The 13806-nt window shown below is 40.4% G+C and overlaps 1 protein-coding gene across 2 annotated transcripts in view; it reads right to left on the minus strand.

Annotated features, from left to right (window-relative positions):
• Window positions 1-1116: 1116 nt before the first annotated feature.
• The window catches only part of GALC (galactosylceramidase), a 62906-nt gene continuing 50216 nt past the window's right edge, over window positions 1117-13806 (minus strand). For both annotated transcript variants that reach the window (XM_020814907.3, XM_020814908.3), the window contains exons 14-17: window positions 13416-13596; window positions 11705-11865; window positions 5989-6065; window positions 1117-3960 (exon numbers count right to left, since the gene is read on the minus strand). In XM_020814907.3, the coding sequence (XP_020670566.3) occupies window positions 3817-3960; window positions 5989-6065; window positions 11705-11865; window positions 13416-13596 (563 nt within the window). In that variant the 3' untranslated portion in view covers window positions 1117-3816. The remainder of the gene's footprint in view (window positions 3961-5988; window positions 6066-11704; window positions 11866-13415; window positions 13597-13806) is intronic.

Below are 13806 nucleotides of genomic sequence, written 5' to 3' on the forward strand. Positions count from 1 at the left end.
CTGGTAAAAATGTGTTTTTTTAACAATTTTTAGAAAGTTAAAAAAAAGGAACTACAGCTATAAGCTACATTTGGGTCCCTAGGAGTTACATGTGGCTGAGGGCTGCACTCTTTCCATCCCTGACATACATCTTTTCCTGCTGCAATCATTTATGGTAAAATAGAAGCGTCCATTCATGCAGAAGGTGGGAAACTATGTTTTAAACGATTGAATATAATGGCATGCTGATGCCACCTACAATTGATTAAGGATGGGATGATATACTGGGCCTCAGAGCACCATAGCCCACCACAGCTCTGGTGTGGATGATTTCATTTTGTTATTCTTCTTAACAGAAACTTCTCAAACGCTTTCTTTACCTTTAAGCTTTTGCCACAGTGTTCTTCAGCTAAATCCCTGCTTTTATTACACAACAAGTACCATCTGCCATGTGCATTCCAGGTCTCTGCTAACAATCCTAGTACTTCCTTGTGCAACAAATTTCCACACAACAACCACAGATTCACAGATGCATGTTTGCACATACACAGAACTGAGGACACACAACAGCAATATCTGTAACATATATCCCTGGAAGCAAGTTCTACTTAATTCAGTGGGGCTTACTACTGAGTAAATATGAATGGTGTCAGAATATAGAAATTTTGTAGGCCTGAACCTGAATAAATGTATTATTAACGAGCTGCCATTGTGCACAGATGTGAGTATGCTGAGTCACTCTGAAGATGATGCAATGTCTGGAAACAAGAAGACACCAGGTACAAAGGATTAAGTCATGTGTCTTCTGATTGGACTAGAGATGCCATGTATATGTATATAAGTGAACCGTGCCTGTGTATCACTCTCTTCCTTCTCCACCATTTGCTGCTAGCCACTATGTCCGTTTGTGTAAAGAGTTCCTGCCATGCTGATGTGATGCCTGCCTGTAAATACTTGTAAATACAACCGTAAAAGTAGAACTTATAAGTGTCTTCAATAACTCTGCGTTTTTCCTGTCGCCAAATCCGTGACAAACTTCATTTGCAAGAACTCTTATGTCCTACATCATACAGGAAACTTTGTCACTGATTCCCCACATATTATGATATTTTTACAAAGTTGCATTGCAGACAGATACAATTTTAAAACAGTATTTATTTTTCCTTTTGTTTCCCCCACTTGAAACATCAGATTTTTGCAATAGTCAATCACATATATGTCAGCCTTTCACTAAAATATAAACACAGCTTGTTAAGAATCAGGTAAGCCCAACACACAACGAACATTCACCTGCTTAGAATAATTACAACACTGCAACTTCAAATATATTTCATAAATTAACAAGAAACTGAACTCGTGATTATAACTACATTTAGTACACAATGCAAAAATAGAACCATCTGTTAACCTAGTGCAAAAACATTTTTAAAAAGTTCACATCTTTGGAACAGATGTAGTTGTTCATCCCTTATATCCATCAGGCTATCAGGAAGGAAATGTCATAATGAAAAACGTAATTTCTTTCTTTCAGAGTCTAGTCTGATCAGCATGTTTGATCAAATACATTATAACCATAAAGCATCCATGTTCACATAAGACACTCATGGATATCCTTCAGTAGAGTTCTCCATTTGTGTAGCTGTTAAAATAAGGAGTTCAATATGGGAGACAGTATTCCCGGCCCAAAAGAAGATGATACAACAGCTTTTCCTGTTGAGAACACAAGGGGAAGTTTTAATCAAAACTTTTCACTTAAAAAAATGGAGGTGCTTTGGGCAGCAGTGGAAGGAGGCTGCATTTAAATATCTTAGGAACACTCTCTGGCCTGTTTGCTACTTTTTGCCTACCCTGAAGTATCAAGCTAATGAACAGGACAGGCTTGAAATATTGATCTCTCATAATGTACCCTCCATGAGTTAAACGTACATAAATTTTATTACGCTTCAAGTATATTTAAGCAATAATATCTTAGCTTCTTATGCTAGGGTATCACCACCTGTATGTAAATGAAATCCCTTTGCTGTGAATAAACTAAGAAGGGTTTCCATTGAAAGTCACTTTCTCTTTTATCTGAACTGGGGGAAAAACTATGATTAATAACCTTGGAACAAGTTATACATTGAGCTATGGTTTCAAAACTGATTTAACAACCTGGCCTGTTCTAAAGCAAATAACTGTTTCCTAATGTGGATGAAACAGTCAATTAAGGTTAATCCGAGGCATCTTAGTTTAACTACGAAACTGAAGAGGCTCCTTATAAAATCAAAGGGCTCATGCATTCTTTGGCCTGAAAAACAGAGATCTGAAGCATCCATTTCTCAGAAACCTATTTAAATTGTAAGGGAGGTAGAGAGAACCTTTCTTAACAGGGGCATTTTCTATCACAATCTATCCCATAATTTCGATGGGCCAACAACAGAAAAAGTTCAAATTTATGATTTTAAGAATCTGGGCATGGGTGTCATAAAAGATGCATTCTACAACTTAGCAGTTAAAGGAGGAGGAATATGTGGCTATATCTTTGTGCAGCTCTGTCCCTCACTTTTTGGAGTTTGGGGTTAGAATTTGTGGTTGGCAGTAGCTCAGACAGTGCTTTGTATATGGAGGTTACCCAGTATACTGCCAGTAGGCAAATGGCTCTGCTCCCTTGGGCCATTGAATGCTTCCACTCTTGCCAAATAATTATGGATCTGCTTCCAATGGGAGACCTCCCATCTTTCTTACAAAGCAGGCCTACACACATAAAACAGATTAGCGGTCAATGCAAAATATTGTACATCTTTCATACAGGATGACACTGAAAATGCAGCAGGCCAATCATGGTTTTACAACTAGCCCACATGGAGGTTCTGTTTGTGCCAACCATTTCCTCCTTGCAAACAGCTGTCAATCCAGCACCATAAAAGCTGGGAAATGCCATTTAAATTACCCACACAGAGATTACTGTTCACACAGATGTGTAGACTTAACAGCAGCTTGGAGTGTTTTCAAAGTGGCCGTAAAGGAACACCTTCATGTGTGAATGGACGGCGAATTTTCACAGCAACACTCAGGAGATCTTTCCCCCTTCCTTTTTTTTTGGAAGGAAAGGAGAACAGAAACAAAAAGCAATACAAATTGCAGGGCTGTTAACCACAGAATAAAACACAGGCACTTTCATCGTATTTGCCACACTGCTGTTAGCAGCAGAGGTAGTTTTTAAACAGGCACTTCATATAAGATCCAGCCAACCATTAGCTGGTTTCTTTTTCATTAAAAACAGGCAGAAGAATTAAGGCATCAGACAAGTATAAGTGTCATCTCTCATTTCATGGGAGCAGACAATTAAATCTGCTGAGTCCTTTGCTGCATCACCTCAGATGGAATACAAAAAGAAGTGTAATATCTTTAGAATACCACACTCCATAATTGTCACATACACTGGGTACCTGGCTTAAGTTGAAATCTCAGTGAAAGAATAGACTTCATAGGTATCAGAAACAACTGAAAACAGCATTTGTTTTTCACGTTTCTTAAAAATAATGCTAGGGTGTTCAAATTCCAATCAGCGGAAAGCATAGGAGTGAGTTGCAGTTCATTTACAGCTTGCAACAGAAATTTGAATGAAAAGAAAAAACACTTTGTAGAATTAAGGTTTTCTGCTCAGGAGAAAAACAGATGAATTATTTGAGAAATATAATTAGGATGATGCAAACATATTTACCCATTTAGGAGAAAGTTGAATGCGTTTATAAGGACAGTAGGAAAGAAACAAAAAGGATCTTTTACAACAGAAAAATCAAACATTTGATGTTTGACTTGGCTCTAGTACAATGGAGGAAAAAAACAGTGGAAGCTTCAGCTGGCCTGAACCTGAAAGTTGTCAAATTGTGTAAGCTCAAATGAGTGTGTCCCAATAGCTGCCCATCCATTCTTTGGATAGAACACAGTGACGTTCGCCCAGAGGAGATTGCCATTTAACATGCCAGAGGCGTTGGAGCCCTGTGAAAAATAAGAAAAGGACATAAAGAGACAAGGTTTGATATACATTCACTCAACTGACTTAGTCAAGCATGAGATCTGTGAAACTATTTGATAACATGAAATCAGGCCACAGCAATAGCAAATTGATATGTAAAAGTACTGAATGGTAATGTTAACTCAGTTATAGAACAGGGTTAAGAAAACAGACTTCCCCATTCCTTCTCCCACATGGCAAACAGTCCAGCTGACTGAAAATGGCATTCAGCAAGACAGAGAAATTCTGCTGAACAGTGACTTATGATGCACAGAAACTGTAGCATCCCCAACAACCAGGTTGATGCATCTTCCATGCATGAAGCCTTTCTGCTAATGGAAAGAAGATCCTGGACGCAACTCTGGGTGTTAAGACTTGGCTTTTGGAGAACTTCAAATGGCAGGAAAGGTTTCTCTCTGTTGGCAAGATTTCTGGTTCTGTTAATAGTCGTGAACAAGCTTTCTTTAAGTACTGTATTAACCAAAATGAGAACGGATTGCGAATGTAGCTGATATGTTTAGCATAGAAGGGCTTTGCATTTCAGGAGAAGCTTTTCTCCCAGATAACAGAGGGTCACTGCAAAAGAACCCAAGCTTGCTTGATATCACCTTACATGGCACTAAAATCAGAGCTCGAAATCACTACAGAATTCAACAAGCAAAGGCAGTATGTTACCAAGACTGTAGCTGGCTCGTGCCATGCCACAGAAATAAATATGCTGTCATTTCAGACCCATTTCATCTATCTTTCAAAATCCTATTGTGAAACACCGCATGCCTAAGGGCAAGTTATTTTACATATTGTGCTAGTCACCTGTCATGCACCCCGGTTTGTGACCCAGTGTGTAACCAACTGTGCAGATTGAGTGCATTTCAGCATGTAACAGAAAGCTTATCAATAACTAAATGTTTGCATTTTCACCCCTGTTATTTTGTAAATGGTCACTGAAACAAATTTTACACAGTTTGTTTGCATTTCACTTCCCTCTGATTTCACTTCTTCCACATGTAACAATGTGTGTCTTACACCTGCCAACTTCGGTTGCTCATCATGCATCTGACAAAGGAGACACTAATCCAGTGATGGCGAACTTATGGCATGTGTGCCACAGCTGGCACACGGAGGCCTTTCTGCCTGCACGCAAGCCATAAGTTACCGGATCACTACTCCCCCCCTCCCCGCAGCCAAACCTGAGAAAGCAGCTGCGGCCGCAGTGCTGACACTGGCAGTGGATCTGGAGTGGGGTCTCAAGGCACCTCCATGCTGGGATTCCCCCTTCTGCTGCCACTTCCGGATCAGCCACCGCCATGACATGCCACCTGCTCTTTGTTTGTTTTTTCCCAGTTCTGGCATGCAAGCCCAAAAAGGTTTGCTGCTACTGCCTGGTCCATGAGAGTTTATGCCATAATACTCTTGTTAGCCTTCAAGTACCACAAGGCTCTTCATCATATTTGATACATCAGACTGGAGTACCCAAAATGCAACACTGAAGACTTGAACACAAGCAACCCCCACTGCTACATTTTGTTGCGGGTTCCATAAAACATGGTTGTGTGGAATACTATTCTTCTAGATTTCAGCCAGCCAAACCTGCCCTCTTCCTGTTCTCTGACCCTCATAAACCCTTTAAGACAGGTTTTCAATAAGAGAATAATGGCTTTTCACAGAGAGTTTGTTGATCTTGGGAATTCTCAAGTAGGGGCAAATGTCACAACCAGTCAAAGGGCAACCCAATACAGTACTACCTTGGCTTATGAACGCCTCAATTAATGTAATTTTTGGTTTATGAACGGAAATCCATTGAAAATAATGCCTCCGTTTACGGGGGGTTTTTTCACAGTACGAAGCAAGTTTCCCAAGGATGCATTGTGCCTGGAGGTTTATAGTGCCGCCCCCATTCCTATTGCAAATCGTGTTTCAGTTTACTAATTTTTCGCATTATGTAACGTCCCAGAGAATGCATTAAATTTGTAAACCAAGGTACACCTGTATACTTCAGTTTCAGTGCTTACCGTAAGAATCAGTGTGAGTGTGTGCCATGATTTAGTCCGTACACCCGCCAGCCCTTTCATCAAGACGTTTTCACCGTCTGCAATATATATAAAAATATACACACAGACATTTGAAGCTTCTTCATATAGAGAGCATATCATAATATCACACACTATAGGAACAATATTTTGAACAACATTAAAATTATGACAGAATATTCTATTCTGGGATGTTAAATGTACCATACTATATGAGGGTTCAGAAATGATGGCTTATTTATCGACTGCAGCTTCAAGAGAATGAAAAAGAGTAACACAATAAGAAGTAGGGGAACATCAGACAAACATTTTGTTGAAAAAATGAGTATGTCTATACCAGAAAAATGAGAGACAAAATGGTATTCACACTTTTCTTGGGCTTAAAGGATTTGATGCAGTCCCACTGACTAGGAACTGAATCGAAATTATATAGAATTGTTGGCCAAAATCCTTTGCTTAGCATAGTAAATTGCACTAAAGAAGCCCACTGAATCTATTTGAGTCAATGGAACTTATAGAGAAACTGAGTCACTATGATTTATTATTGTACTGACCTTTAAGTTTAAATAAATAAATAAATAAATAAATAAATAAATAGGTAAAGGTTAAAGGTTCCCCTTGACATTTAGTCCAGTTGTGTCTAACTCTAGGGCGTGGTGCTCATCCCCATCTCCAAGCCATAGAGCCAGCGTTTGCCTGTAGACAGTTTCTGTAGTCACATGGCCAGCGCAACTAGACACAGAACGCCATTACATTTCCACCTTGGTGGTACCTATTTATCTACTCGCATTTACAGTTTTTGAACTGCTAGGTTGGCAGGAGCTGGGACAAGCAATGGGAGCTCACTCCATCGCGTGGATTCGATCTTACGATGGCTGGTCTTCTGACCTTGCAACACAAAGGCTTCTGCGGTTTAACCCACAGCGCCACCATATCCCACACACAAAACAAACAAACAAACAAACAAACAAACAAACATTTTGAAAATTTGTTTCCAAGAATTCAAATTTCAGTGATAGAACAGAAACATTTTGTATTATGTCTAATATTACTTCTCCTTTTCCTACCCACCGGACAAAGATTCAGAGTGAAATACTGTTTTATCCATACATCAACTCTGTGACGTAGGCTCAGCTGAGTTTCCTCTCCAAACAGATATTCCGATTCAACCCAGCTCTACCAATGCTATGACTACTTTCTTTTTAAGCAAAGATGTTACTTAAGTAACATACAAATGCTATACATCAGTTCGTGAACCTATCTACTGTTACAGATTCTATTTAAGATCTTGAACACAGCATGATTTGGAACTTTTAAGAGCATTTTGTTGTTACTGCTTCGATGGTCTTGCCTGCTCTTATCTCTCTGTACTTTATTCTCAGATATATTCCTTCCTGAAAACTACACTCATCTGTCCACATCACTCCAAAGGGCCTGCACTTCCTGGAATAACTCTGTGTATTCTCCTCTAGTGCTTCCCAGAATGACTCGGATGTCATTCCTCAATGCCATTACTTTTAAGTACTGTATGTCCTAAAAATTAAACTTTTCTGGGAAGCCTCTGGATCTTCTCTCTGATCCTTACACCTTAATAGACCTAAGAGCAAATCCATGTAGACAAATAATTCAGTGTTCCAAAACCCCATTTTTTTCTTTCTCAATTGTTCCCTTGCTTCTGTTTTAATTTATAAACTTCCAGAGGTGGCACTTAGTACACTTCTTTCCAAATTGTCATGTACGCAATTTCTTAGAAGCATTCTGTTGTCATTTAAACTTATTAATAAAGGTTTCCAAAGTCCCTGCCCTAAATGTTCCTGACTACAATGTATACAAAGCAATCAGGAATACCACTGTATAGATGATATTCACGTTGGTTTCCAGCAGCATTCTCTCTAATTTTCAGCCCTGTTGAGCTGGTCTCTGCCCCTCACGGGGTTCCACTGCAACCAGAACCAAAGGAGCTGAAAAACTATTGCTGTCAGTGCACAGAGTGGGGCCGAAAGTAGGACACACCTTAGAGAGAACCTTGGTCTCCAGTGAAACACAGCTGCACTTCAGGATCTTTTCTAGTTACTTTTTTTAGCTGCCCTTCCAAGTCTCAATCTTATTTTGACTTCTTGGCTTTAGTCTTCAACGGGATTGATGACTGAACTGACATATGTGAAATGTTTTAACAATTTTTATGTTTTTCATTATCAACATCAAAGTTGGGTACAGCTTGGTTGTTGTTGTTTTTTTAATCTCCTCAGGGCAGGACCCAAAGTAATGAATTTAAATCATGAAAACAGCATTTCACCTAAACGTTAGGAGGAACCTCTTGTCAGTTGCTGCTTGACAACAGAACAGACTGCCTTGGAGTTGGTGGATGGGAGGTTTTTAAATAAAGATTAGATGGCCACCTGTCAGGGATGTTTTAACTCTTGATGTCCTACTTTGGTTGGATGGACTCAATAACACTTTTGGTCCCTTCCAGCCCTACAATTCTATGACTCTACATAGGCTTAAAATATATGCTGTAAATCACAGTTAATATCTGTCTGTGTGTGTGTTTAGTCGTTTAGTCGTGTCCGACTCTTCGTGACCCCATGGACCAGAGCACGCCAGGCCCTCCTGTCTTCTACTGCCTCCCGGAGTTGTGTCAAATTCATGTTGGTTGCTTCGCAGACACTGTCCAGCCATCTCATCCTCGGTCGTCCCATTCTCCTCTTGCCATCACACTTTCCCAACATCAGGGTCTTTTCCAGGGAGTCTTTTCTTCTCATTAGATGGCCAAAGTACTGGAGCCTCAGCTTCAGGATCTGTCCTTCCAGTGAGCACTCAGGGTTGATTTCCTTTAGAACTGATAGGTTTGTTCTCCTTGCAGTCCAGGGGATTCTCAAGAGCCTCCTCCAGCACCACAATTCAAAGGCATCAATTCTTCAGCGGTCTGCTTTCTTTATGGTCCAGCTCTCACTTCCATACATCACGACAGGAAAAACCATAGCTTTGACTATTCGGACTTTTGTTGGCAAGGTGATGTCTCTGCTTTTCAAGATGCTGTCCAGATTTGTCATCGCTTTCCTCCCAAGAAGAAGGCGCCTTTTAATTTCAGGGCTGCTGTCTCCATCTGCAGTGATCATGGAGCCCAGGAAGATAAAATTTGACACTGCCTCCATATCTTCCCCTTCTATTTCCCAGGAGGTGATGGGACCAGTGGCCATGATCTTAGTTTTTTTGATGTTGAGTTTCAGACCGTTTTTTGCACTCTCCTCTTTCACTCTCATTACAAGGTTCTTTAATTCCTCCTCACTTTCTGCCATCAGAGTGGTATCATCTGCATATCGGAGGTTGTTGATATTTCTTCCGGCAATCTTAATTCCGGCTTGGGTTTCTTCCAGTCCAGCCTTCCGTATGATGTATTCTGCATATAAGTTAAATAAGCTGGGGGACAATATACAGCCTTGCCGTACTCCTTTCCCAATTTTGAACCACTCAGTTGTTCCATGACCAGTTCTAACTGTTGCCTCCTGTCCCACATATAGGTTTCTCAGGAGACAGATAAAGTGGTCAGGCACTCCCATTTCTTTAAGAACTTGCCATAGTTTGCTGTGGTCCACACAGTCAAAGGCTTTCGCATAGTCAATGAAGCAGAAGTAGATATTTTTCTGGAACTCTCTGGCTTTCTCCATAATCCAGCGCAAGTTAGCAATTTGGTCTCGAGTTCCTCTGCCTCTTCGGAATCCAGCTTGTACTTCTGGGAGTTCTCGGTCCACATACTGCTGAAGCCTACCTTGTAGGATTTTGAGCATAACCTTGCTAGCGTGCGAAATGAGTGCAATTGTACGGTAGTTGGAGCATTCTTTGGCACTGCCTTTCTTTGGGATTGGGATGTAGACTGATCTTTTCCAATCCTCTGGCCACTGTTGAGTTTTCCAAACTTGCTGGCATATTGAATGTAGCACCTTAACAGCATCATCTTTCAAGATTTTAAATAGTTCAACTGGAATGCCATCACCTCCACTGGCCTTGTTGTTAGCCAGGCTTTCTAAGGCCCACTTGACTTCGCTCTCCAGGATGTCTGGCTCAAGGTCAGCAACTACATTGTCTGGGTTGTCCGGGATATCCACATCTTTCTGATATAATTCCTCTGTGTATTCTTGCCACCTCTTCTTGACGTCTTCTGCTTCTGTTAGGTCCCTCCCATTTTTGTCTTTTATCATGTTCATCTTTGCGCAAAATGTTCCTCTAATATGTCCAATTTTCCTGAACAGATCTCTGGTCTTTCCTTTTCTGTTATCTTCCTCTATTTCTTCGCATTGTTCATTTAAGAAGGCCCTCTTGTCTCTCCTTGCTATTCTTTGGAAGTCTTCATTCAACTTTCTGTAACTTTCCCTATCTCCCTTGCATTTTGCTTCCCTTCTCCTCTCTGCTATTTCTAAGGCCTCGTTGGACAGCCATTTTGCTTTCTTGCATTTCCTTTTCTTTGGGATGGTTTTCGTTGCTGCCTCCTGGACAATGTTACGAGCCTCTATCCAAAGTTCTTCAGGCACTCTGTCCACCAAATCTAGTTCCTTAAATCTGTTCTTTACTATCTCTGTAATGAGTTATTAAGATTGAGGTACATGTGATGAGTCATTTAACAGACAGTTCTGATTATCAACTAGAAGGGAGTGGCTGTGTCCTAAGAGCAAGCAGGGTCATGTCAGAATATCAAAAGAAGGAATGAGTCAGTGAAGAAACAGCTTCTGACTCTGAGGAATGACTGCAAGCATGGGTTTTCTGAGATGTATATCAGGTACAAATAGAATAAACTGCCTGCAGATAGGCAGGACATGCTTACTAAAAAGGTGACTTAAATCGGAATAGGAGCCAATCACTAGGCTGATTTTAGAATAATTTGGCTTAATGAACTGATGTCAGTCTTGTAATAAAGGTTGGAGTTAGAGGGGGATAAAAGCTGTTGACCTGGAGATCTTCATGTGTCATCTTCAGTTCAGGGCACATTCTCAGGACAAATGGCCACTTCCTCACATTATCTTGTACGTGCTCTGTCCTTTCTTGATGTGAATGTGGTACCTTTAAATTCTTGCAATGCCTTCTCTTATTTCTGTTGAAACTGCACTTTTAAATACATTTCTTTAACTTAACTGGATAAGTCTGAAAAATTATCAGTAGGATGGACTGATATCCCAGGCCTATAGTAAGTGGATGGGAATGCAGAGCCAGTGAATCAGGCAGGCTACAGGCCTGGTCTGGAAGCACAGACCAAAAAATATATTCCTGAAATCTTTTATAAATCCAGCATGGGATACCGCCAGTGGTTGGATTAGCATTCCACCCTGCACATTTTCTACCTTCATACGAGCCCAATGGAACTACAAGAGAAGTTCTTTTGATCAACCAAAAGACGACCTGATATTTTATGCCAATTAGCCCTTCTTCAGTGCTTCAGCCCTTGACATGACAAATAAGAACCATTAAGAACAGTCTGGGGTTGAAGAAATTTGATTTTCAAAGGCCTACATGCCAGGTATCATTGCTGTCTGACAAACTAACAAGAACATCTTGGCTTCATCCAGAACTGGAGCAGAAATCTATTGTTGATCTATGAAACAATACAAAATTCTACATAACAGATTCATAGCATCACGCTCCCAGAAACACCTCAGGATAAATTTTCAACTGGAGAGCACTTAAAGCAGACTTAAAAGTTACTTACGCAGGTCACCTGTGACTCGGTACGTGCCATCTGGAAGAACCCAGAAGAAAATGCCTTGAGCATCTCCAACATATATTCCAGCCTTGTTAACTCTGCCAGCAATAAATGCACCTCCATTATCTGATTCTATATAAACATCACACGTTATTGTTAGGTTTACCCTGGAAAAGACAACGTATTAGGAAAATGAAGAACAATGCCACAGTTTTGACAGAAGGTCCTTTTGTTTTTTCAGAAAACTAGTGCGTGTAAACTTCTGTAACTAATACATTTTGAATACTTGTGAACTCATGTGATTGTCATTCCCACACTTGCTTGGGAAACTCTAACGCTAACTTATGCAGAGAAGAAGAAAATGATTTGGACTGTAGTGCCCATGGAAGTAAAACCCACCATAAGCTGCTTATCTGCACACAAAAGTTACACTTGATTCAGTGGGGTGGCGTGAAGGATTTTCAGCACAAAATGGCACAGGGAGAAATAAGTCAAACCAGATGCCACATCTCATTCTGAACTAAAGTAGATCCACTGAATCAGTGAAACATATAAATTCTGTTTTACCAAGTCCTTTGTGATTTAGTGGGTCTGCCGTACATAGGATTTAAAATTAGATTTAGATTACTATTGTTTATTCGGAGGTTAAGACATACCAGATATTACAGTACTACATCACAGCACTGAACATTACTGGTGTCTAGCCTGCCTAGGCATGTTCTCGTTGGTTTCCCAAGACAGAATCTCAACATTTCCTGCCGTGTTTTTAATGCTGTAATACACCTGGAATAGAAATACTTCACTGATTGCTGGAGAGTTTCATTTGTAACATACAAATGTTTCTTTTTTGCTTAGCTTTAAGCCAAAACAAAGCAAAACCCATTACAGACTGAACATTTAAACGCCTCTAAGAATAAGGCACAACCTGCAGCCTGCCTAAAGCAAAGAGCGACTGCATCCAAGCAAACAGCTCAGAGGCTCAGGACAACTGTCCACCTCTCTGGGCTGCTTCACTATCCTGTTTTCCAGTTCTGTTCCTGGCAAATGTACAAACTACCACTTTCCAGCTGGTGAGAGGTTGCATTCTTCTCAGTTCTTGGCACAGCTCAGTCCCGAAAACAGCAGCAGCAGAGCTATGCAACAAGGCAGGTAACAATAACCAAAAGTACTATGGCACTATACTACTGTATTGTTTTGACTGTAAACCACCCTGAAAATATTTCTACTGAACAGCACAGAAATTCTTAAAAGTAAATTAAACAAACCATAGCAAGACAGGGGAAACAGTTATAGCAAATTCACCTCTAAGACTCCAGTATCAGAACAACTTGATTACTGCATTGAATAAAAGGCAATCACAGGACACACACCTTCCTGTAAGGCAGCTATAAACACAGCCTAAGTACGTCTTCTTTAAGCACAGTGAAATATGTGCATATATTTCCCTTTACCCAAGACCTTGCTTTCATCAGTTTTTCATTACACAGAAGGAGGCAGCCGGTGGCAGTCTTGGATTACATTCAATACCTATAAGCACAAAAAAAAACCTTGGAGAACAAGGGGGTGGGATCTCTCCCATTCACTAGCAAAGAATCTCCCTTTGCATTCAGGTATGTTAAAATGTGCAATTAAGCAGGTCAACAATATCACTCAGCTTCCATGGCAAACTTGATGCAAACTGTAAACAAAGTGTCTTCCACTGCAGTAAGCTACATACCATTTGTAATTGCCTATAATACTCAGGGTGTTCCTTGCATCAGCAACCCAAGTTACAGGTCTCTGTGTCACCACTTGTCGGAGAGTAAATACATGGTCTTGAGGAGCAGAAGTGTTCATAAAGTACTCAAATACTCCGGTTTGATCAGCAAAGTAGGGTGCCTCACTGAAAGAAGGGTTACCTGTAGGAAAACAAAAGATGCATGGTTTAATTTCTACACATCTACAGATATTTACACTACAACAGAAGCAACAACTTCTTCCAGGATCACAACAGCACAATATCTAGGGAACAACATGCTTAGTGTCACAGCTGCAGAATTTTTCCACTATCCCCAGGTAAGAAACAACTGATGGCTTGTCATCCACATCATCAAGCAAAATGGGAGACA

Source organism: Pogona vitticeps, chromosome 1 (genome assembly GCF_051106095.1).
Source record: "Pogona vitticeps strain Pit_001003342236 chromosome 1, PviZW2.1, whole genome shotgun sequence".
In the NCBI taxonomy this organism is placed as follows: domain Eukaryota; kingdom Metazoa; phylum Chordata; class Lepidosauria; order Squamata; family Agamidae; genus Pogona; species Pogona vitticeps.